The sequence below is a fragment of the Manacus candei genome, unplaced genomic scaffold (assembly GCF_025592945.1).
Source record: "Manacus candei isolate 608988 ecotype Guabito, Panama unplaced genomic scaffold, ASM2559294v1 h1tg000065l, whole genome shotgun sequence".
Lineage (NCBI taxonomy): Eukaryota > Metazoa > Chordata > Aves > Passeriformes > Pipridae > Manacus > Manacus candei.
In genome coordinates this window covers 649331-672671 of record NW_026138113.1, presented here as the reverse complement: position 1 = coordinate 672671, position 23341 = coordinate 649331, and the positions used below count along the sequence as shown (strand labels likewise).

General features: G+C 41.4%; 1 protein-coding gene across 3 annotated transcripts in view; it reads right to left on the bottom strand.

Annotated features, from left to right (window-relative positions):
• The window catches only part of BANP (BTG3 associated nuclear protein), a 120820-nt gene that overhangs the window by 93193 nt on the left and 4286 nt on the right, over positions 1-23341 (bottom strand). For all 3 annotated transcript variants that reach the window (XM_051805733.1, XM_051805732.1, XM_051805734.1), the window contains exons 2-6: positions 15982-16123; positions 14974-15068; positions 13542-13741; positions 1254-1376; positions 230-405 (exon numbers count right to left, since the gene is read on the bottom strand). In XM_051805733.1, the coding sequence (XP_051661693.1) occupies positions 230-405; positions 1254-1376; positions 13542-13741; positions 14974-15068; positions 15982-16051 (664 nt within the window). In that variant the 5' untranslated portion in view covers positions 16052-16123. The remainder of the gene's footprint in view (positions 1-229; positions 406-1253; positions 1377-13541; positions 13742-14973; positions 15069-15981; positions 16124-23341) is intronic.

Below are 23341 nucleotides of genomic sequence, written 5' to 3'. Positions count from 1 at the left end.
ACGTGTGTTGTATGAATACCTATAAAAGTTGAAGCATCCTGAGCTCAGGTGCCTTAGAACACATTTTCAGCAAGCAAATGATTCAAATACATCCACCCTTATCTGATCTCACTGCGCTTCCTAAAAATTCCAAGGAAGACCCCCGATATGATCTTGGAAGTTGCCAGTTGATTGTCAGTTCATTGCACCACCCCATTTCCTTTGCTCAGCGGCCTCACAGCCAAGGTACCTTCGGAGTTGAGCGTGATGAGGGTGACGTTGTTCCCGATGCTCTGGCTCCCCATCTGGCCGCTGTTGGACACGGAGTCGCTGGCCTCGGAGCCGCTCTCGCCGTCCTCGTTGTGGCTGTCGTCGTGCCCCGGCACCTTCACCACGATGGTGTTCTGCCGACGGCCCGGCACGGCACTGTGGGAAAGGAAGGGATGGGACTTTGGGAAAACATGACCTTCACTGGGAATAGCATAGAATCACAGGGCATCCCGAGTTGGAAAGGACACAACTTGTTCAAGGAATGACTGGGCACTGGAGGATCATTGAGGCCAACTTATGGCCCTGTACATCATTACAAGGGAATTAAAAACCCTAACTGACAAAATTAAATGTATTATTAAATAAATTATTAAATAATTTATTAAACGAACTCCTTTAAACTCCTTAATCCTGTTTATAACCCAGAGCTATCCAGCAAAATAAAAATGGAAGGAAAACAGCAGAAGAAATCAAAAAGTCTTAGATACACTGTCTAAATTTGCAGTAATGGAAAAGCCTCAGCCCAGTGTGCAAAACAAATAAAATATTTAAATTATTTATGAAAATATATTATTGAAGACCATTTTCTACGCAGAATCCCCAGTTTTACTTATTGAAAATTTGCTTAAGATAGTACAAACCCTCCTGGGCCGCTGCTCATTCCTCCTTCAGCTGGTTAAATACAGGATTTTGGCATGTTCTCAAGTGATCGTGCAAAAATATGTGGCTGTGGGCACTCTGTCTTTAACTGTCAGCTGTCAAATAACATGGGACCAACCCCAGATCCTCCAGGACGGTCTTTCCCATCAAAAGTGAAGCATTGCTTTCCCTTTACTGTCAGCTTGAGAAAATATCCAAGTCTAGGTTCAATGTTTCCATCATTTCCATCACTATCACCTCGAGTATTCCTCATTTTGCACTTCTAATTGAACTTCAAACTTTAAACTGATACTGCTCTGTCAAAGCAGGGAATGAAGGGGAGGATTCCTGGGCATGCTACTAACTTGCTAAGGATGTTTTCCAGGGAATCTGCTGCTCTGCTCAACGGCTCTTCCTGCCCAACCATCTTGGCTACGATGGAATTCTGCCGGTCATTGTTGAGGATCACTGTGGTCTGAGGGACAACACTGCAAGACAGAGATCAGAGAGGAAATGAGAATGGAAAGGAGCAAACCTGATACATAAAACACTGACACAGCTTTGTGGTTTAAACAGTCCTGACATGGCCTCCAGGCCCGGCTCCTTCTCCAGCATCGTGGCCACAGATCAGACGCTAAAGCTGCTCATCCATCGAGCCTGACACCTGCACCATTCCAAGCACTCCCATCTTCACAGGGGATGGAGGGAGGGATGGATAGCTTCAATGGAATTATAGAAAAGTCCATTACCCCTGGCAAAGCAATAAAGAATTCATCAATTCGAGACAGGCAGGGGGAGGTCTGTAAATCACAGCTCTGAAGAGCCACCAAATTCTTCTTTGGAGAGTCTGAGTGAGCGTTTTCAGAGGTACCACAGCCAATTTACATGGGAATGCACCAGTTTTAGTAGGATAATTCTCAGGAAAAAGATTTGAAAGGATTTATTGCAAAACTGGATGATGAGTTCGATTAAAGACCGTGTGTTTTCTTCCAGGGCAGGGAGACGAGAGTGACACGAGGGGCATCAGGGCAAACAAGGCCAGGTTGGAGCTTTAAATAACAACAGGACTAAACTGTTTCTTGTGTGCATTTCACACATATAAACAAAAAAATCTTAAACAACAGAAAAGCATTTAGTGTGTGAGAAACCAGAAAACCTCTATCACTCCTGATGACAACGTAGAAGGAAACAACTAAAGAAATGTTGTCTACATTGTACTGCAAAAGGAAATATGAAGTAAACAATTGTCTCCACATGCAGACCAGCATCTAATCTGTTTTCAGAGATTATGGACATTATTCCCACACCATTACTCAATATTCTGAGGGTTTGATAGCTAAGACTGTTTCTGCTCATGGTGAACTTAAGGAAAGGACTTGGAAGAAAACTTGTGTTTCAGTGACAGGGGAGGTTTTCCTCTCTCCCTCTGCTTCCTTCAGTAAACAGTCCACTCTTGTTTTTACTGGTCCAGCATCTCAAACATGACTGACGGTCATTTATTTTCCTTTGGCAAACAGCTGAAACACAAATTAAACAAATCTGATGACAGAACTGTTTACTTCAGCTGTAACAGAGCACACCCTCACTTGAACATTCATGTGTCTACACAAGACCTGAAGCACTACATTATCCATCATCAAGATCTAAAGCAAAGATAAGAACCTGTCACAGGAGCAAACAATGAATGCAGCCCAACTTTGGCACAGGTAAGAGGGCTGACCACAGGTTTTCTGGCTCCAAAAAGCCCCGGGTTCTAATGCCCTGCCTCCCCCTTACAGTAACTGCATCTGTTCCTAACAACATATGGGATTCCTCATGGACTGCCAATGAGCTGCTGGATTGAAACCTGCAGAAGCTCTGGAAGATGTTTGGCTGATCACAGACAAGTACAGACTGTACTAGAGCTCTTCATGTGCACGTGAAGCTCAAATTTTAGCAAGCAATAAATGGGGTGTTCTGTTGGTTTCCTTTCGTTGCCATCTAAAATATCGTCTAAAATGACTTTCGTAGTCACCTGTGTAGAATTTTCTCCATTATCAAGGGGAAAAACACTTATATATTTTGTAATTTTTTTAAAAAAAAGGAAACTTGTTTCCATTTTCTCAATGCCAGCACTGAACATTTGAATGAAAAACCCCATCAAACACTTGGCAGCACAGCGATACGTGGCAATGCTGTCCAGCAGCAATGTGTGCTCCCATTACATTTCCCAAATTGCCCAAACAGCTCCACTGGAAGTTTTTACAGGCCAGTTTAAAATGTTCAAGTATTTTACACTTCCTTTTAGACACTGTTCTTTATCACCATCTTCCCTGCAATCACTTCTGGCTGCCTGTTTAAAATGTCACTTACCAAAGCTTATTTTTAATGAAGACTCTGAATAATTAATTTCAACTGTAGAGATAAATGCAATAAAAATTACATTTAGAAAGTCCTTAGCATTTTGCTCTTATTAAGTTTATATTGAAAAAAAAGCCTTAGCACTAAAAACTGGCATAAAAAAAGGAAGAAGTTGCGGGGGTGGTGCCTTTTTTTAGGAATGTTCATTTTTATGAAGTCGCTCAATTCTTTCTCAGTCTTAAAGGAGAAGGAATTTCTTGTGTTTAACTCAAAGAATGATGCTGTCAAAAGTCTGCATGAGGAGGAGAAGGAGGAGGAGGGAACATTTCCATTGAAAACATCCTAAATGTTAATCAAGAAACTACGATTCCGGTCTGTGTTCTGCGTGGAACAAAAACAGCCCCGGAATTCGCTGACAAATTGTGACAACGAGGCACCATCGAGGCAGAAATTTGTCACAGCTCATGCTGTGAAACCTGAGCTGGGAGAAAAGGAAATCCTTGGGACCAGCACATAAAGGCCCCACTAAATTTGAAAAGGAGGGTTCCATGGGGTTCTCCTGGACTCCAATTTGTACATGTGAGAAATGGAGATCCACAACATTCCCTGCAGATCACAGATTCATGGAATCACTGAGGTTGGAAAAGGGCTCCCACATCATCGAGTCCAACCTGTGAATGACCCCCACCTTGTCCCCCAGCCCTGAACACTGAGTGCCACATCCAGGCCTTCCTTGGACACCCCAGGGATGGGGACTCCAAACCTCCCTGGGCAGCCCCTTCCAATGCCTGACAGCCCTTTCCAGGAAGAAATTCCTCCTGAGATGTCCAAGCTGAACCTCCCCTGGCATGGCTTGAGGCCATTTCCTCTTGTCCTGTCCCTTGATCCCTGGGAGCAGAGCCCGACCCCCACCTGGTTCCCCCCTCCTGTCAGGGAGTTGCAGAGAGGGATACGGGAATTTGCTTCCCATTGACTTCCCTGTGAGATGTTCCAATCTCTGTTTTCAGATCTATTTAGAAATATACCAAATATACACAAAATAAACACAGAATTCTACATAAAATCAAAATATCAGGCCAAGCTGACAAAAATCCATCAGAGGAATTCATTAAAACTCATTACAGACAAGTGCATCCTCACTTATTATTCCAACTTCTTTTTTCACTCTATCCATCTCTGAAGATGAAACAACTTTAAATCACTCCTTATGTACTGAAATACAGAAAACACCAAGGAGGAGGAGGAGGAAAGCTTTTGATATTCACTGAGATCCCAAGTGAAGCAATTCTTTCTCTGAGTGCTGCCAGGACTACTGGAGAAGATGGAAAGAAAACATTCAGGGGGTCAGGGGGAGTGTTTCCCAAGCCCAGCGTGTCTGCACAGGCTGCACAACTTTCCACTTGTGCTCACATATTCCTTTCCCCATAAGCATTAGGACTTGGAGAGACTGGCTCTGCAATTTGCCTGTTCTTGGACCCAACTTAGTAAAAAGTTATAAATGCATGAAATGTACAGATATAATATTTGGGGATTTTTTACTGATTACTGAATAATCTGCAAAATTACAGGTGAAAATATTTCTAAAAAAATAAACATACCAACTAATGATTTTCAAGTGTAGTTTTCAATTTAGCCTCTGATAATTTTTTTTTAAAAGGCCATTCTATATTTTGTATAAGAAAATTGCTGCCAAAGGTCATTTTGAGTATGGAAAACGTGTGAGTCAGAAATGCTCATTAATCTTCATGGCTGGGTTTGCATTGCCAATAACCTGCCAATCACACAGAGTGCAGCCAGTGACAGAAAAGAACTTTTGGCAGTACCAGGCCCATCATCTCCTCCTCTTCCCAGCTGAGGTTTTCATTTGGAGAGAGGGAAAAATCTTCCACAAGGTGCAAGATCAAAAGTGTTTCTCCAAATGGATGAAAATTACTTGGAAAAACTTGGATTGAACTTTTCAGACAAGTTGTTCTCCTCATTCTCCGAGACACAGCACAAGGAGCAGTTAATGGAGGAGCAGAGGAGCTCGGGATGCAGGACTTGGAGTTCCTGCTGGCAGAGCCTCCAGCCAAACACAGCCTTAAGGAAAGCAAGTCTGGGAATGAGACCTTGAACTTTGGTATTTTCCAGATGAACATGAAGACTTAAATGTATGGTTCATGCATGTGTCGGAGCTCTGGAGGAATATTACAGTTATTATATTAAATCTAAATATTTTTCAAATTATATAGACAAATATCTTTTTTAAAAGTGTGGTGTTTTCCTCCTTTTTTTTTTCTGATTTATCTTTCACTAACACTTGTGTTCATCTGGAAGAACGGCCACTCTTTGCATCTTTTCATCTCTATTTAGGAAGATAAAGTTAAAATGCTCCTTCCTCCCGATGGCCACCTGCTTCCTTTGCCTTCTGCACACACAGTTAAGGATCCCTATCCAAAGAGGAATGAGAAAACCCACTTATGAACTTGCACTACACGAACAAAACCACAAACTGGCAAAGAATACATGAAATTATACTGGATTTATGCCCTAAAAATTAATGCAGCTCCTCAAGAGAGCAAACTTGTCAACAATCAAACTGTTCCCCAAGCAGGTGGGAAACCAAGAGCAGTTAAAATTTTAAAGTCCCAGCCCATCCATTTGCCTTGTTAGAGCCAACTGCCAAAAAAGCAGCAGCGTTATCCATCATTGTCAGGGAGAGTTCAGTCATCAAGAATTATCTTTGGATTCCCTGCATGTGGAACATCAGCCCAGAGCAGACATTGCAAAGCCAGTCCCAAGGATGAGGTGAAAAGACAAGCCGAAGTACAGCCATGGCTGGAGAGATTCATGGATCTGAGACCTGGGAGAGCTGCAATCAATTAATAATAATGATAAAGCAAATGAGGATTTATTAAAACATACTGTTAGCAATTTAAGAACAGTCAACATCAAATTTTGAACTCAACTAAGTACAAGCCAGACGTTTTCCACGTTACAGATACATGTCTGTAGTTCATTGCACTCAGCCTTACCTACAGAGGAGCCTCTGAGTTGGCTCAGTTAGAAAAACATCAATTACCAGCTTTAAGATCAACTTTATTCACCAATTTTAAAAATTGCTAAAAATCTGTTGTGGATTATTCTGCCCTGAGAAAAGCTAAACCCACTTGGACAACCAAGTGGGATCAGTCATAAATGACAACACCCAACGAACTCAACAACTCCCCAACAACCAGGTAACACCTCAAGTGACCCAAAACTCCCCAAAAACGACCTCTTACAAAGCCAGGCTCATTTCTTCAGGCATTTTCCACCACCTCTATGGGTACACAAGTAAATTTATACCTCGTTTTTCAAAAAATACAACTAAATTTAAAAATCTCTTCTTTTGAACACAACTGAAACTCTGCAAAAACTTAATGTGGTGACACATTAATGAACCTCTTGCCTTAAACAAATACACAAAACCAGCAAAAATAGAACATCCAGGCCATATGTGACATAACCAGGATTGAAAAATACTATACTAGAAATTACATTAATTATTAGTCTTCTGCTTTTACTTATGGACAAGAAAAGGCCAGGTCATGAAAAAACTCACAGGTTAATAGCAGCCTTTTTGAAGATAAACTCATAAAAATACAACAGCAAAGAGATCTTGTTTGCAGACAGTATGGAAAGAAATTTGCAGTTATTACCCTTCTTTGAGGCTTAACTTCCTGAGCCAGATAAGTAGGAGCAGTGCAGCAACTGGAGATTGAATTGAGTATAAAATGAGAGAGGCTGGACTGATCCTGAGCACTATGAATGGAATTATTTACTAAAATACAAATTGCTTCATGTTTAGAAAAGTCTGTGTGAAACAAAAGACTTGGAATACTTTATTATACAATTAACTACTTCTACATTATTTTTATAATTTTCTTACAAATTCTAAGATCAGCATAAGTCTGATTTAGGTACTAAAAGCTCAGGGGAAAAGAGGCAGTGTTATAAACTGGCTTTCAAGACACTAATTATAATAAGTGAAGCCCTGACGATCATCAGATAAACTGCCAATAAATCCAACAGCAGGTTTCTGCAAACAGAGTGGTTTGTAAATAATTTCCATTAGGTACCTCTGGTTTTCCTGCTTTTCCTCATTCCCCAGCCAGTTCTGTCCACTTGCCACCACACACACATTTTTCTAGGAAGGCCAAGGATGCTGCTCTGAGAGCTGGGACGGAATCTGGAATTTCCAGATGCCCTGAAGGCATTTAAAGAAATGCCACTCTTCACTTTGTCTGAAGAATCCAATTTAAAAGGTTATTAGGAGCAGATTTCCTGCCTCAGACTCCACCCTGTGCTATGAAACAAAGAGATTGAGCTAAAGATATGCAAAAATGTACAGTTCCCCAAAAAGGAAAAAATCCTGTTTGGAAAGACACTCGGACTCCAACCAGTGAGTTTTTTAGTTTGGAAATGTATCAGTTAAATGGCACCTGCTGCCAAAGAAAGCAGATGGAACTCTGGCTCCTTGCCACATTACCAACCTTGAGAGATGTTACAGAACCAAAAAAGGTTGGAAAAGACCTTTAAGATCATCAAGTCCAGCTGCTGAGGTCATTCCACGCCTGGGAAGCTCTGCATCCCTCTACTGCTCTTTTCCCTCTTGCTTAAAGTAAAACTGGGACTCTCCAAAAACACTGGAGATTATTTCTTTTTAAACTATACTACTGTGGATTATTTTCCAAGAGAAAAGCAGTTGGGTTTGCAATTTTTAAAAACAGAATTACCGGTACTTCAATCTGCTATAAACTGGTATGCAAATTAGTTCAAAAGACAACCTGCATTTCTAAATTTTCATAATCTAATTTCTAAATGTTCCATTTCCAAAGGCAGAGGAAACCTTGCCCTTTAATCACTATTTGATTATCTGCTTTCCTCTTCACTCCTTTCATTTGTTGCACTTGCAGAATTAAATACCCAATTCACAGGAAAAGTTTCTTACCGTTGGATTTTCAAACTCCCAGAGACTGGAACAGCCAAAATATTTAAGTTCTCAAGACTGGAACCTGAAAGAATATATAGGACTTTTCTGCCCTCTTCTGTTTGTTATATGCTTAATAAATTACTTCTTAAAATATACAGTATGTAACACGTACTTTCACGTATATATTAAGATTTTCACTAAATTATAATCCCATTTTACAATATTCAAGAGGTAAAAACTCTCCAATTTCATTAAATACAAGAATTTTTTAATTGTTTATTTAGGCAGAAGGAAAAGCACGAGCCATATGAACCAAATTCCAAGTCATGCACCTTTATATTTATTCCTGGAAAGCAAGAGCTGCCTGTGCTCATGGAGCCATGGAATTCAATGTTCTGCTTTCCCTGGAATTCAGCTAATATAATCCTATGGGATTTGGCAAGGGGTCAGGTTAACCCACATTTTAATACTGTAATTGGGTTTAAATGTTCTTAGACACTAATTAGACCAGTAAATGTCCCCCTAATCTGTGTATAAACTCAAATCCTGTTTGATTCCCAGCTATTCCTCTTCTTCCCTTCCCAGAAACCCTCACAATTAAAGGATATTGGTTCTAAAATGAAACTAAAAGGACTCACAGAGGTCTCAGACCCAAAGTTCCTGGATTTCAGCTGAGTGGGAATAAATAAACTGTTTTTCCACATGTGGTTCAGAGTGATCATGGATTATTTCTGATCCTTCAAACCTCCCAAATTAAAGGATTTCACATTGATCATGGGCTAAGAGTAACAACCAGGAAAACTTGCTGTAGGATTACCTGGCAAAGAGCAAAATACCAAACCATGCAATACATCTGACACCTTTGTCTAAAACCTGAAGGAACTTTATTACCTAAAACTTGATTTTCAGTGTATATTCTATTTAAGAATTCAAAATTATATCTTTCTAAAAGCTCATTTCTAGCATTTTAAGCCTCACAAGCCCATTTTAAACAGCACCATCACAACTGAAAACACTCAAGCCACACATTTTGCATCCATTTCTCAGACTCTGCTCAGCTCTCACTTGAGTCACTGGATTATTATAAATGATATTTCTTGAGAAACCATTCACTTCAGAAAAATTGGACTTGGGAGAATGAGCCCACAGTTCAAATCTTGGTCAGTTTGCAAAGTTTTATACATTGAGTTCCACCCCATCCACGCAGGAATTATTGAACTCTCCAAGACACAGATGAACTGCTGGTATTAAATTGTTATTTTAATTCCATGCCTGACCTTGCACTCTCCCCCTAATGCTGTCTGGAAGTCAGACATTGCTTCTCAATTTATCAAATCCCAACACCAAATTACTAAACACTTGGCTCCCCAATATCTTAGTGCAACAAAAATGGAATGTGAAATTCCAATGCAAACACTGCTGGACACAAACAAGATGCCACTTCTTAGTCCTGTGGGAATTTTAAATATAGAAAAATCACAGCCACTATTTTCAATATAAGGTTGTATTGACCATAAATATAACAGATCACAGAAGTTCATTTAACTCCCAGCAGGGAGTTAAATCCATGTTCTTCTGTGGGTAAAATAAAAATCTGTAAACGTCCAGAGATTAAGGTTGACAAGTTCTGTGACAAATTAGGAGACTTTGGAAAGCATTGTCATGGTTTTCAGGGAATTAAGTATGTCAAATTTGGATTTGGGTTTTTTTCATACCAAAGCCAAAGAAACTAAAATAAGCAGGATAAGAGGGGCTGACAGACAATCAAATAATTCCTTTATTTCATCAGTTCTGTTTCAGAAATTGAATTTTTGAATGCAAGTCAGCACTGTAGTTTTCAGATAAACGTGTCTTCTGTACCTCAGGAAGAAATTTGGGGGTTTCATCCATCCACTTACATATTTCAAGCCCCAACAATTCCTCCAGGATGAAATGCTGCTCATTGCTGGCATTAAGGTGATGGTCACCGACTTCCTTTAGGGAAGAAAACCATTCAAAACATGTTTCATACATTCAGCTTGAAAACAGAGTGGGTGTGTTCATACATTAATGCAAGTGTAAGAAACCCCTTTATTTCTTTATCAGTAGAAGTGAAAACAGAGGCCCCAAAGGGCCTGGAAAGTAACACCTTTGCGGCCCAAAAAATGCAATTATCACTTCGAGTTCTGACTCCCTCACTCAAAATTCCACTTTGCCAAAATTTATCAAAAATATCAAAATTTGGCTTCTATTTCTGTGCTCTTTAAAAACCTTGGGATTTAAACAGAATTTTTAAATACATAAAAAGGGGTAAAATCCTCCAAAGTCATGAAGTTTCAGTGATGATCTTACATCGTGTAAATATTGACTCTGTTCCCCAGTTGTGAGTGTAACCAAAGAGAATGTTGTGAAAACAGAGCCCAGACAATTGTGCCATTTTCCTTCAGCCCCTTCCTCCTGAATCCTTGAGGAAAAACCCCGTTACACAGGACTCTCACTGTGGGAAGCTCCAGACAGGACACCTGAACTTGGAATTTAAATAAATGTTTGCTCCCAGTTGAGTGATGACAGAAAGGAAAAGGTTGAGAATTTATTGATCCCAAAGGATCCATCCAAAGCAATGACAAAAGTCTATTTGTGGTTTTGTTTCAAACTTCAATTTTTACACTAAAAACACTGCTGGATGAGGCCCCAGGAAAGGCTCTGACCTAAGACAGGATAAATAAACCTGGATTGCTTAGAGAGTGGCAGGAACTTCTGAAAACCTGATGAACTCCAAAGCTTCTCCAAATAAAACCTTTATAATACCTTCTGATTAACACCCCAAATCGCTGACTCAATTATCTGGAGCACTCCACTCTCTCTCACCCCCAAAATACGTCCATGAGTTGTCTCCAGGGCTGAATCTGCTTCCAGGGAAATATTTTTTCAGGCACTGAGTTGAGTGTATGAGCTCAGGCTCACAGCAGGCTGAGTAATGTACCTGCAACTTGAAAATAAACCTTACATCTTGCAGGATACTCTGCTCCTCAAGCCATGCTTTGTTTCAAACTGGCTACTTCAAATAAATAAAGTAAAATATTCCTGAAAATTTAGGGTCCTCGGGTATTTCCAGGAAGGGACAATTAGCTCTTAACTTCGTTTAAAGGCAGTAAGAATCCTCAAGGTTTACAATGTTAATTTATTCATCACTGAATGAAATAAAAGGAAAGAAAAATTAGCCATAAATTAAACTTGGAAAGTGGTTTAAATCACCTAATGAGTTATAGTATCAACTGCAGTGAACACAGGAAAGAGGTGAACAATATCCACCAGAGACTGAACTACTCCGTGATAAGGGCTGAGGAATTACTATTCTTTCTAAAAGTCTGGATTAGCAGAGGAGGATAGTTTACTATAATCTATAAAAATGCTTCTGATAAAAATGCAATTAGGTTGGTAAAGGATTTTGTAACTCACAGAAAAAAGAAATACATAAAAAAATTTAAAAATAGAATTCTGGGTATTTTAGGTTTTATACCAATACCTTTATAACATTTCTTTAGGTTTGTTTGTTTTCCTAAAGGTTTTATGCAGGAAAAGAGAATCTGTGGCTGCCACACCCCTGGAAGTGTCCAAGGCCAGGCTGGACAGGGCTTGGAGCAACCTGGGCTAGTGGAAGGTGTCCCTGCCCATGGCAGGGGATTAGAACTCAGTGATCTTTAAGGTCCCTTCCAACCCAAACCATTCCATGATTCTATGACCACACTGACTCTCAGTGGAAGCTCTGCCTTCTGTGCTGGAAGGGGAAGAGGGAAGGATACAGAGAGTCGACAAACCAGACCAGGCTTTAATTGGCAATAATCAACAAGTGATAAAGGTTTTTATGAATGAGACACAGGGAATTCAGGGAAACATTCTGTCCCTGTGAAACTGGAGTGTCATCAATGCCAAGTTAAACACATCCAGCCCTATTTTCTTTTGAGTCACAGAGGCCACAGCCTGCTCAGGAACAAAAAGCCCTCAGTGCTTTACTGGCACCACAGGTTTGATAATGTGCAACTTCAGACCAACACCAACAAATATTTGGGGCAGAGAATCTCAGAGTCTTCAAGAATTCTATCTAAATTTACTTTCAGACTGTCTGAGAAGCTGTCAGCAAAAATTTGTACACTCAAAGCAAAAGATTAAATGCCAAGTTCCCTGTTACACAGGATAGCTTTCTGATGGTTACAGAGATTTAAAAAAAACAAACCAAACCAAAACAGCTCAGGTCTGACAAATCCCTTAAGAAACTCAAAATAGTACAATTTACAGAGGAAAGCATTCACTGAACAAGAATTAATAGAGTCCCAAAGGGGTCATTTCTAAAAAGGCTTCTCAAGTCTTTTGTGCACAAACAGTAAGTTCAGCTAATGCACAAGAACTTGAAGATCTCCAAAATAACGACAAAAAACCCACCCCAGGTTTAGAGAAGGTTCTTTAAGAAATACTGATAAAAGAGTATTTAGCAAAAACACTGGTGTGATACTCCAGTTACTTGCTGTATGATCCAAGTAGTTATTCCATGTACTTTATTTCTTTTCTTATAGAACTTGGCCATGATTGACCTTTTCAATGTATGACTGTGAAGCTTTCAAGAGCAGAGGAAAAGGTAGACACACAGTACCTATTTTAAAGAAAAATTAAATGCCTAAACGCTTTTGTAATGGAGAAAAAAAAGTAGGTATTTAGAGAAGCATTAAGTATTTTCTATCTATAAAAATATGAAAGAGGAGGAAAAAATTATTAGAGAAAAGAGTATTTTCATAAGCAGCTTCCTGTGTCTGGATTCATCTCCACAGTAAAATGACAGGAACATCAAGATTCAGATATTTAAAACCATATTAGGCAGCTCATACACCAAGGAACTGCAGGTCAAGCCTGCTCTTTCATCAAAGTGCATTAGATTATTCACTAGATTTTCCATCTCCAAATTCTAACTCCAAAATAAGCACAGATATTTTTCTAGCAGGAGCCTTTAGAAAACAAGTCCATAAAACAAACTCCATTGTACTTCTGGTGAATAGAAGTAAAATGAGAAGCAATTAGAATGATGATGAACTCATTAAGTCAAAACAGCTACATAAATAAAAGCAAAGAGAGCCTAAAAAACCTGTCTGAGGCTTTTCCAGAGGATGGATGAATGAGCCTGGTTTAAGTCAAAATGAAATGTGAGAGTTGCAAAGTGTCCATGGACTCGTTCTGAGTAACATCATGAAACTGGTACAGAAATTACCTCCAAGATAAATTAATTTTACCTCCACGAACAGCCTCTTGACAGCTCTGCAGACAGAAGGAAAGGCCCAAAGAGTGGATTGCTGTTATTTTAAGAGCTCGGTGGTGAGTGACGTGTCCTTACCATCGCACTTTGTTGCAGGTCTGGGTGGCGCCGAGCGGGGACCCGGCCACCATGGGCACCTGGATGGGGCTGTGCTGCTTGTTCATGACCAGGTCCAGCTTCTCCTCCAGGGATTTACAGGTGGCCTCCAGTGCCAGCAGCTTGGCCTCAATGCTGTCCAGCCTCAGGCATATTGTCTGATTGATGGAATACAGGAATGACTGCAGAGGGGAGGAGGCAGAAGAAGCTCATTTGAAACACGGATTTATCTCCGGCGACACACGCGGGAGGAAGCTTCGGATAAACGTGACTGGGAAACAATTCTAAAGGAATTAGCAGTGACAAAACTCAGACCTGTTCAAACCTGATGACATTCAGGAGCATTTTTGCATTCTCAGATTCATCCAGATTTTTATTCAGAAGCCAAAAGCACACGAGCCAAAAGCATTTTCACCTAAGCACTTTGTAGGGATGATTTCATACACCACAAAAATCATTTCCAGTCATGTGCCAAAGCCTTCCATTCCACATGTTAAAACAGAAGGATTATAAATCTATGAATGCATCCTCCTGGATGAAGTTAACTAAGTGTTTTTCCTGTCCAAACAGATAAATTCAGATGATCGCAGTGGAAATTGTATCAACACAAATAACCTTCGAGACAATTAATGCTGCTCACTTCAGTTTTCTCCTCAACAGCAAATCAAGGAAAGCAAATAAATAAAATCTGTTTTCCTATGCAATCTTTTGCAAAAGAAAACATATTCTACTCGGGTTCTCTTGGGAAAGCAGGCCCTTAAAGGGAAAAGTCACACACACTGTGCTTTGCAAACAGCAGTTGTGCCATCTTGTGGCCCTGCACTCACTGAACACCCCAAACCACGCTGGCTCATGGAGCTGCTGCTCTTTCAACAGAGCTTCAGATTCCATGAACATTCCAAAAATACAGAATTACCCACTATTTAATGTGTGTGGCATAAAATATTAGTCATAAACTTATGCTCCAAGACAAAAAACAACGTTAAAGCAAACCAGTGAGAACAGCGGGGGAAGTTCTGAGCTACTGAGCCTGAACCAAATATGAATTATCTGTTAGGAGAACATTGGTGGCTTCAAATAATAATTTAAAACACACTGAAATTATCTACAAATTGTACTATAAATACATGCTCGAGTTTATCTTTTCAGTCAACTTCACTGGCTTCATGACAAAATGCACCAAAAGTGATGTTTGAGTCACTGGAATTATTCAGATATTTTATATTATATATAAAATTCTTTAGACAGTCATCCAGATTTTAAAATTCATGCATAAAAACGAACAAGCACTTACAAGAAGGCCATGAATAATTCCAGCATTCTGTATAAACAATTTATTTTACATTCTTTTAGCATATTTTCCTAAGAAAGTGAACTTAATTGGTATTAGCAATGACACCAAAGGCACTGTCACCTTAATGGAGGGGTCCTGGCAGTTGATTTCGATGCGCTGACGTTTCAGAGCAGGTTCCACGTCATCATCTGCCACCTCATGGTTCTCCAACACAACTGCAAAGAAAAAAGAGCATTGCCAGAGTTCACAACACAAGAGGACAAGGCTGAAATCAAAAATACATTAAAAGAAGAAAGAAAAAAGAACGTAGAATGTATCTAATTAACATATTGCAGGGATTCTCTTACATTTACTTGGCTTTTCTCTTAAATGTCTGACAATGGGGATCTGACCAGGTTTGTTCCTGTACCAACTGAGCAAAGACTTGTTGAAGGTTGTCCACGCCCCACCAGACAATCCTGAGCCCCAAGTCATCAGCAAGGCAGGGACAGGTTTCTCCTCCAAATATTTGGGAATATTTCTGAAGGAACTTTTTAATTTTGTATCAGAAAAGCAGGTTTTGGTCTGTGTTTCTGTTTTCCATAACTGCAGTTACTGTTCTTTCACTTACTTCAAAGGCCACGTTGATCATTCATCACAAAGGATCAAGATCTAGAGCTGATCTCAATATATTTTTGCTTAGTAGGTCAAGCTCTAAGTAAGGGATATCATAATATTTGCTTTCAGAAGTGTGTTTCAATTTTACTGTACAAAGAATTTTAATAACGTAGGAGAGAAACTATTTTACAAGTAAAACAACAATCCCTAATAGATGGGTGACAGCTCCCATTTGAGGGAAAGGAAAAAAACCAAAAGACTGCAGGAGGTCATATTTCATTCAGTTTTTGGGACTAATCTATCCCTACACAAAAAGAAGCCTTAAAGGCAATAAAGCCTTTAAAAGGAAAGCAAAATAAATCAAATAATCTCATCTAAAGGGTTTGAACATACACAGGTGAAGCTACTGAAAATGTGGGATGTGGTCTTTAGAAGCACCTTTTGGGAAAAAACTCTGCAGCCTGGTTTGTATTTCTAAGTAAAGCCCAGCAGTGATTTCCACCTCGTTGAGGGCAGAGCTGTAAGTGGTACCTGGGTCATCTGGAGTCAGGTCCTCAACTGCAATTTGAACAACATCTGACAAATCCTGCTCTGACATCATTCAGAACCAGCAGCAAATCCCTCACACACCACTGCAGGTCCCCAAGGCAGGAATTGGACACGTCATGCAATCCTGGAAAACAGCAGCAGGGAGAATGTTAACAGAGATACACGTCATGCAACAACACTGCCTTTATTTTCCATTCTTCTGCTATTAAAGGAGATTCCCAAAGAAATGACCAACCTACAAAGTGATTATCCAGTGGTATCCATGGATATTTTACCCAGTCACCTCAAAGAGCAAAGCACTGCAAGACCTGCAGCACCTCCAGGACTGAGCTCAAGCTTTCCTTGCTGATCCACCTTTCTGCACTTTCCCAACGGATTAAGAGAACATTCAGGTTCACAGACCTGGCAGCTCATTAGTACAATATCCAAAATGAAATGTTTTCTTTTAAATTGATTTTTTTTTTTTTTAGAAGGTCTAAGAACGTACAAGACCATTCCTGGACTGCAAAGTTTTAACTTATGAATTATTACTTAGTTCTCAGAAGTGATCAGACTTTAGTCTTATTTCACAAAAGCACATGAAGCTCCCAAGCCCCTTAGGATTTGCAATTACTGCACATTCACATATGAATCTTTACAGGTCTCTAAAATCTTCCCAAATTCAGTAAGAACAAGGAGTTCCTCACAGCAAATTAAACTAGACTTGAAGCAAAACTTGACCTTTTTTCTTTAGTATGAAGTTGCCTGGTTTTTCTGCAGCTCAACTCTGATTAATTCATTTTCAGAATATGGTCCTGCTTTTAAAGCCAAAATATTTCTCAGCCCTGCTCCCTTGGAATTCTCTGTCAAGGTTATTTATGAGTGTTTTAAGAGAAACCTTCAGCCTGTAAAATTGAATTTAAATCACTAGAATCACTCATATCTGTGCCTTCCCACAGTTTATGAAGGGATGGACAAGGAATACCAAGGGATCAGTGGATTTTTTCCCTTTTTAACCTTAAGTAAAAAACACTGGATATAATTTGAGGTTTACCAATGGAAATGATAATTCATCCCTTAACACTGACACAGATTTTCCTCTTCCCTTCTTCCACTTGAGCACAAGAAATCCATTAAGCCAGACAGGTGGAGGATAAATTTTTAGGAGAAGAATCTTGAGCAAGCCCATCTCAGAGGACTCCAAAGTGTTCGCTCAAGACACCAGCACTGCCAATACTGAGTCATTTGAAATTCTGCTCATGGTGAAAACTCTTGGGCCAGCACAGACTGTGGCAGGACTCCCAAAAATCCCTGGCAATCCAGTTGTGCACATGGATGCCATTTTGGCAAATTCCATTTGCCATCTCTGAGAAATCCTGGTGCCCAGCCAGGCTGGACAGAACAAAGCAGCTGGCTCCTCATGTCACACAGTGCCTGGAATAGTGAGAACACCTCAACCTGAGGGAAGACATTCACTAAAAAAGGACAAACTAGAACAAAACCCAACTGTTAAACACTTTGTTATTTACAGGATTCAAGATTTCACTGATGTGCTGCATTTAAATCAGTCAGAGCTACAAATATACCACTATTTTTTAAAGCATTCTGAAGGTGTTGCAATGGTTTTAATATTTCATGTGTTGCACATATTTATCATGGAATATTCTGAGTTTGAAGGGACCCAGAAGGATTAAAGCTCAACTCCTGGCCCTGCACAAGATACCCCAAGAATCAGACCACGTGCCTTCAAAATTAATTATAAAATATCACTGAATTAAACCTTTTTTCAACACAAACATAAAATAATTTCACACTTCCAACACCTGTTCTCCCCCTCTCACGGGTCACAGTCTGAAAGTGTTCAACCTCACACCAGAAATACCGAAATATTCTGGCCCAGAGCCCTGAAACAAGGGCACAACCACCAACTACAACTGGAACAGCTACAACACAGCAATGAGTCTCCATAACATCAAAATTTACTGCCATTTAAACAAATTTAGTACAATTTCATTAAATCAGAGACATCTCGTAGCCATCAGCCACCTCCTGAGGGACACAATCCTGCCTTCTCGACAGGCAGAACAAAATTCCCCTGTGCTGTCACAGTGAGCTCCTGGATCAAAACATAAGGGAAAAACAAATAAATTTGGTATCAACACTGGATGTGTGGATTAGAAAAGCAGTGTCCAAGGAAACTGCAACCACAGCAGTTATCACACTGTGAATAAAATGCCCCTCTTCCAAATTCACAATTTGAATATATAGTAGTAAATTTTAGCAGTGGGCTGACCTTGCTTTCAGAACCAAGGGTAAAAGCCAGATAAAATTTAACAGGATGAGAGTTAGATCAGTTTATCAGCTGCAAAAAGCTTCAGTTAACAAATTCAGAATAACTTTCCCAATATAGTTTCCATATATTTAGTCAGTGAAGTATTTACCAGCATTGCTCCATGTAAAACACCTCTCTTCTTGAAATTTGCTCTATATTCTCCTTTTTTGTTTCCCCTATTTTTTTTTCTTCTGGCTGAAGCTCTAGTGCCTATTAATTCTAAATTAAGTATATGTACATTGGCACTGAGCTGCCAGTGCTGAACTATTACCTGGAACAAACATTAAGTTATAAAACAGAAATATTAGCAGAAAGCCGGGAAGCTGAGGATAAACTACACCAGGGACATGGAACGTGCCCACTCTTCCTCCCACAGCCAGCATGTGGAAGTTGGATCAACAGAGAGCTATTTTGCAGTCAATTATCTTATCTGGGGGAGGGTGTGAGAGGCAGGTTCTCCCAGGCAATAGAAAATATCCCATTAATTCACTGGCTCTGGAGGCCTTGGCCAGCCAAGCTCACACTGACCCAGCCGAGCACTCCGGGTGGATCTCCACTGAACTCAGCGCTTCTCCCGGGGGTTCTGGGGTTGGAAAAGGCTCCTTCGACTCTCACTCAGTGAAAACACCAAAACCAGGTTATGGTGTGTACTGGAGGGATCTCCTTCCACCTCCATTCCCACTCCAGCCATGGGTGCCTTCCAATTGGACAGGCTGGATCCACGGGCTGAGGCCAACGGCAGGAGGTCAGCAAGGGGATATGCTGGTCCTGTCCTTGGGTCACAACAAGGGAACGCTCCCGGCTTGGGGCAGAGCGGCTGGAACGCTGGGAAAGGCCCTGGGGGTGCTGGTGACAGAGTGAGCATGAGCCCAGGTGGTCTAGAAGGCCAATGGCACCCGGATTGTACCAGCCATGGTGTGGCCACAGGAGCAGGGCAGTGACTGTCCCTCTGTGCTGGGCACTGCTGAGGCACCTCAAGTGCTGTGTCCAGTTCTGGGCCCCTTCAAGAGAGACACTGAGGGGCTGGAGCATGTCCAGGGAAGGGAACGGAGCTGGGGAAGGGGCTGGAGCACCAGGAGAAGCTGAGGGAGCTGGGGGGGCTCAGCCTGGAGAAAAGGAGGCTCAGGGGGGACCTTCTCACTCTCTGCAACTCCCTGACAGGAGGGGGGAGCCAGGTGGGGGTCGGGCTCTGCTCCCGGGGAACAAGGGACAGGACAAGAGGAAACGGCCTCAAGCTGTGCCAGGGGAGGTTCAGGTTGGACAAAAGGAGGAATTTCTTCATGGAAAGGGTGGTCAGACACTGGAAGGGGCTGCCCAGGGAGGTGGTGGAGTCCCCATCCCTGGAGGTGTCCAAGAAACCACTGGACATGGCACTCAGTGCTCTGGGCTGGGGGACAAGGGGGGCGATCGGTCACAGGTTGGACTCGATGATCCTGGAGCCCTTTTCCACCCTCAGTGATTCTGGGATTCTGTGAAATCTCAGCAACCCCTCAGACCTCTGGCATCACTCAGCCCATTCCCAGAGCAGCTCTTTCACTGTCCCCCTTTCTCCACTCCAGATCCTACTTTGATCCCCTCCCCTAACAAACCCACCAGATCCCTGTTCCTGTGGGATAAATAAGCACAAAGTTAAAATTATCTCATGTTGCCTCAAAAAGCAGAGCAAAAAGCTTAAATCCCTCCCTACAATCACTTGCTTGGAGGTGGCTCCAGTACTGGAACACTCAGAAGAACTCATCACAGACAGCTAAAGGTACAAATCTAAAGCAGATTAGACAAATTGCACTAAATATCTGCCAATACTCTTACTCAGAATTGATACACTTAACACAGAATTAAATCAGCCTTTGTTTAATTAAGCAAATTAATACTAGTAAGCAACTAAATTAAATTCACCTGAATTCCAGATTAGCTTTTCCACACACAAGTTTAATTTAATTTAATTAATCTATTTTAAAACAGTAATTCAGAATAATTCTTCTGAGCAGTGCCTTGTAAACAAACTTATTTACTGCAATATCTGATGGCTTTACAAAGTCCTGGGGCAGCACTCCAAAGTGGATAATCAAAATCATCCAATGCCTTGTTAACACAGAAAAACATGCACAAAACACAAATCTTGTCTCTCATACTAATTAGGGAGGGTAAATATTATCTTTAAAAAAAAATACATTTTTTCCAAAGCTTTGGTCTACTTGGAGTGTTTATTGGACTTCTCTTATGGAGCAGCTGATCATTTTCCTGGATAACATTTCTCAGTGCTATTGATAAATAAACAAACTTCTGTCATACTCCAACAATGCCAATATCTAGTGCTGATTGTGTGAGAAAAGGGGAAGGATGTCATTTGCCTTTGCCCAACCCCACAGCCCCAAATATTTTTCCCTTTCTTCACTTTACACTCTTCCTTTAAATCAGTTAAAGTCAACTTTCAAACATGTCATTTTTTTCTCAAATATATTCCTCATTATACCAACACATTTGGAATCTGGAATGGTTTGGGTTGGAAGGGACCTTAAAGATTACTGAGTTCTAATCCCCTGCCATGGGCAGGGACACCTTCCACTAGCCCAGGTTGCTCCAAGCCCCATCCAACCTGGCCTTGGACACTTCCAGGGATGGGGCAGCCACAGCTTCTCTGTGCCAGGGCCTCCCCACCCTCACAGGGAAGCATTTCTTCCCAATATTCCTCCCAACCCTGCCCTCAGGCAGTGGAAAACTATTCCCCTTGAATGAATTCACCCAATGAATTTAGCCCAGCAGCCCATTTTTCTGAGCCCAATATATACCGTGGATGGGACAAAGTTCCTCATCCTCCAAGAACTCTGATCTCCTGGCACTTACAAAAGTTTTCCAAAGCAGGTGACTGGGAAGCCAAGCTCAGTGATGGGAATATATTCAACACATGGCAGTGGATTAGTGCTCTGTGAGAAGTGAGGAAGTAAAATGACCTTATGCCATAAAGGGATTCCAGTGGAAAGATCATCCACCCCCTGACAGGGCAGATCCAGAGGACAAAACACTCATTAACTTTATTTAAGTCAGCCCAGCTTCCCTGAGGTCTCATCCCTGCAGGGAACCAGCCCAAGGGGCCTCTGAGCTTTAAGTCTCTGTGCAAGGAACAATCCCCAGCTCAGTTAAATCCACTCGGGAAGCAAACTATGGAATCCCAGCAAAAAGCACCCCAAGGACAGGACAAAATTGTTCAGGTGAAGGTCTTCCTGAAGAATAACCCCCTAACCTGGACATGGGTCTGCTCTGACCACCCTGTGGTGTCTTCAGAGGAACCACCTCCATGAGCAGCCCCAGGGACAGAACTGGGATAATCTGAAGTCATTCCTGGGTGTTACACGGCTCAGAACCCAACAAGGCTCTGTTACTCTTGCTCTCTGACTCACAACAATTAAATAACCCAAAGCCTGGCTTTTCCCCCAGGATAAAGTCACTTGGGTTGGCAGCTGGAAGGGAGCCTCACCAGTGCAAATGTTACTGTAACAAAGGAGGAATAACAGGATAAAAAGCAACAATTCAAGAGTATACAGGGTTCAGTGCACTGTAAATACAAGAGCTGCCAGCCTCCCTTGTGCCCCAGCTCTCTGAAGAGAAGCTCCTTTTTCTGGGAGGTTGAAAATCAGTTTTTAGGGGATAAGAGATCAGATTTACACTTCTTTATTACTACCAAAAACTACAAAGGAGAATTATCTTCCTTAGCATCTGTTTAGCTTTCATCCTTATGCTCAACCCACCTTAAGGGGCAAGTAAAAACAGTGTTTCAAATTTCATAGTAAAACTGCACAAGCATTTCAGTTTAACAGTTTAAAAACGAGTGCAACAATATAAAGGCAGCTTTGGTTCAGCCAAAGATCAGAAAAAAATATCTGTTGTCCCCAAAAATGACAGAAACATTCCTTATCTGGGAAAGCCCAGACAACAGCCACAACATCCTGGAGATGGATATATAAAATAAATCTCACTCCCAGGGATACTGTGCTCATGGACTCCACTGCAAGTCCTTAAATTCAGAGAGCAACCCAAAAAATGTAATGGCTGCTCCAGGAACAAAGGAGCTGAAAACTTTTAGTGTACAAAATCTCAGAGGGAGGTAGAAATTCTCAAGTATTACCAGGACAGCTCACATCATTAGTATTGTTTTATTGGCTTGCTCTTAGAAATATTCAGCTTTTTAGGGTGGTGGTTTTTTCATTCCACCTGGTACAAGCTGCTGTTTTGCTTGGATGCCTTTTCCCAACTCTTCTACCACACTGTCATTGGCCACAATCCCAACACAACATACAACAAGCACTCCAGGAATACACTTCCCTGCTTCCCAGTGTCCTCCCAGGTGCTGGACATGCTCTGGAACAAGGAATGTCAGTGGGTGGTCACACACCAGCAATTCCAGCCCGAATTCCCTGTGGATCTTGCACAAACAGCCCTGCTGATGTCACGTGCCAACACCTGCACTGCCACAGCTTGGATGGAATTATTCCCAAGGGAGCTGGGAAGGATTTGTTCACACCTGTTGCAGCAGCACTTTCAGGTGCCTGGACACACAGAAAGGGCTGAATTTAATTTTACAGCCATTTAACCCCGTTGAACTCCATGAGTCGAGCCCAGGGACTGGATCTAAGTGTTTCCAGACTGGGGGCCTTAAGGCAGAGCTCAGCTCTCACCATCCTGCTGGAATTATTCCAGACACAGGTCGTTCACTGTGGGTACAGTTTGTACAGTTTGCTGAAAACCAGCAAATAGGAGACAAGACCTGCCCAGACAGCAAAGTCTGTCCTGTTGTTTTCTTGGTTTCATCCACTAGATGGAGAATTATATTGATAACAGCTCCAAAAAACCTGCAACTGCTTAAAGGGAGGGCGAGGGTGGATAACAGGGAAAGGTTCTTCCCCCAGAGGCTGGTTGGGCACTGAACAGCTCCCCAGGGCAGTGGGCACAGCACCAAGGCTGCCAGAGCTCAAGGAGCGTTTGGACAGTGCTCTCAGGACAGGGGGGGATTGTTAGGGCGTTCTGGGCAGGGCC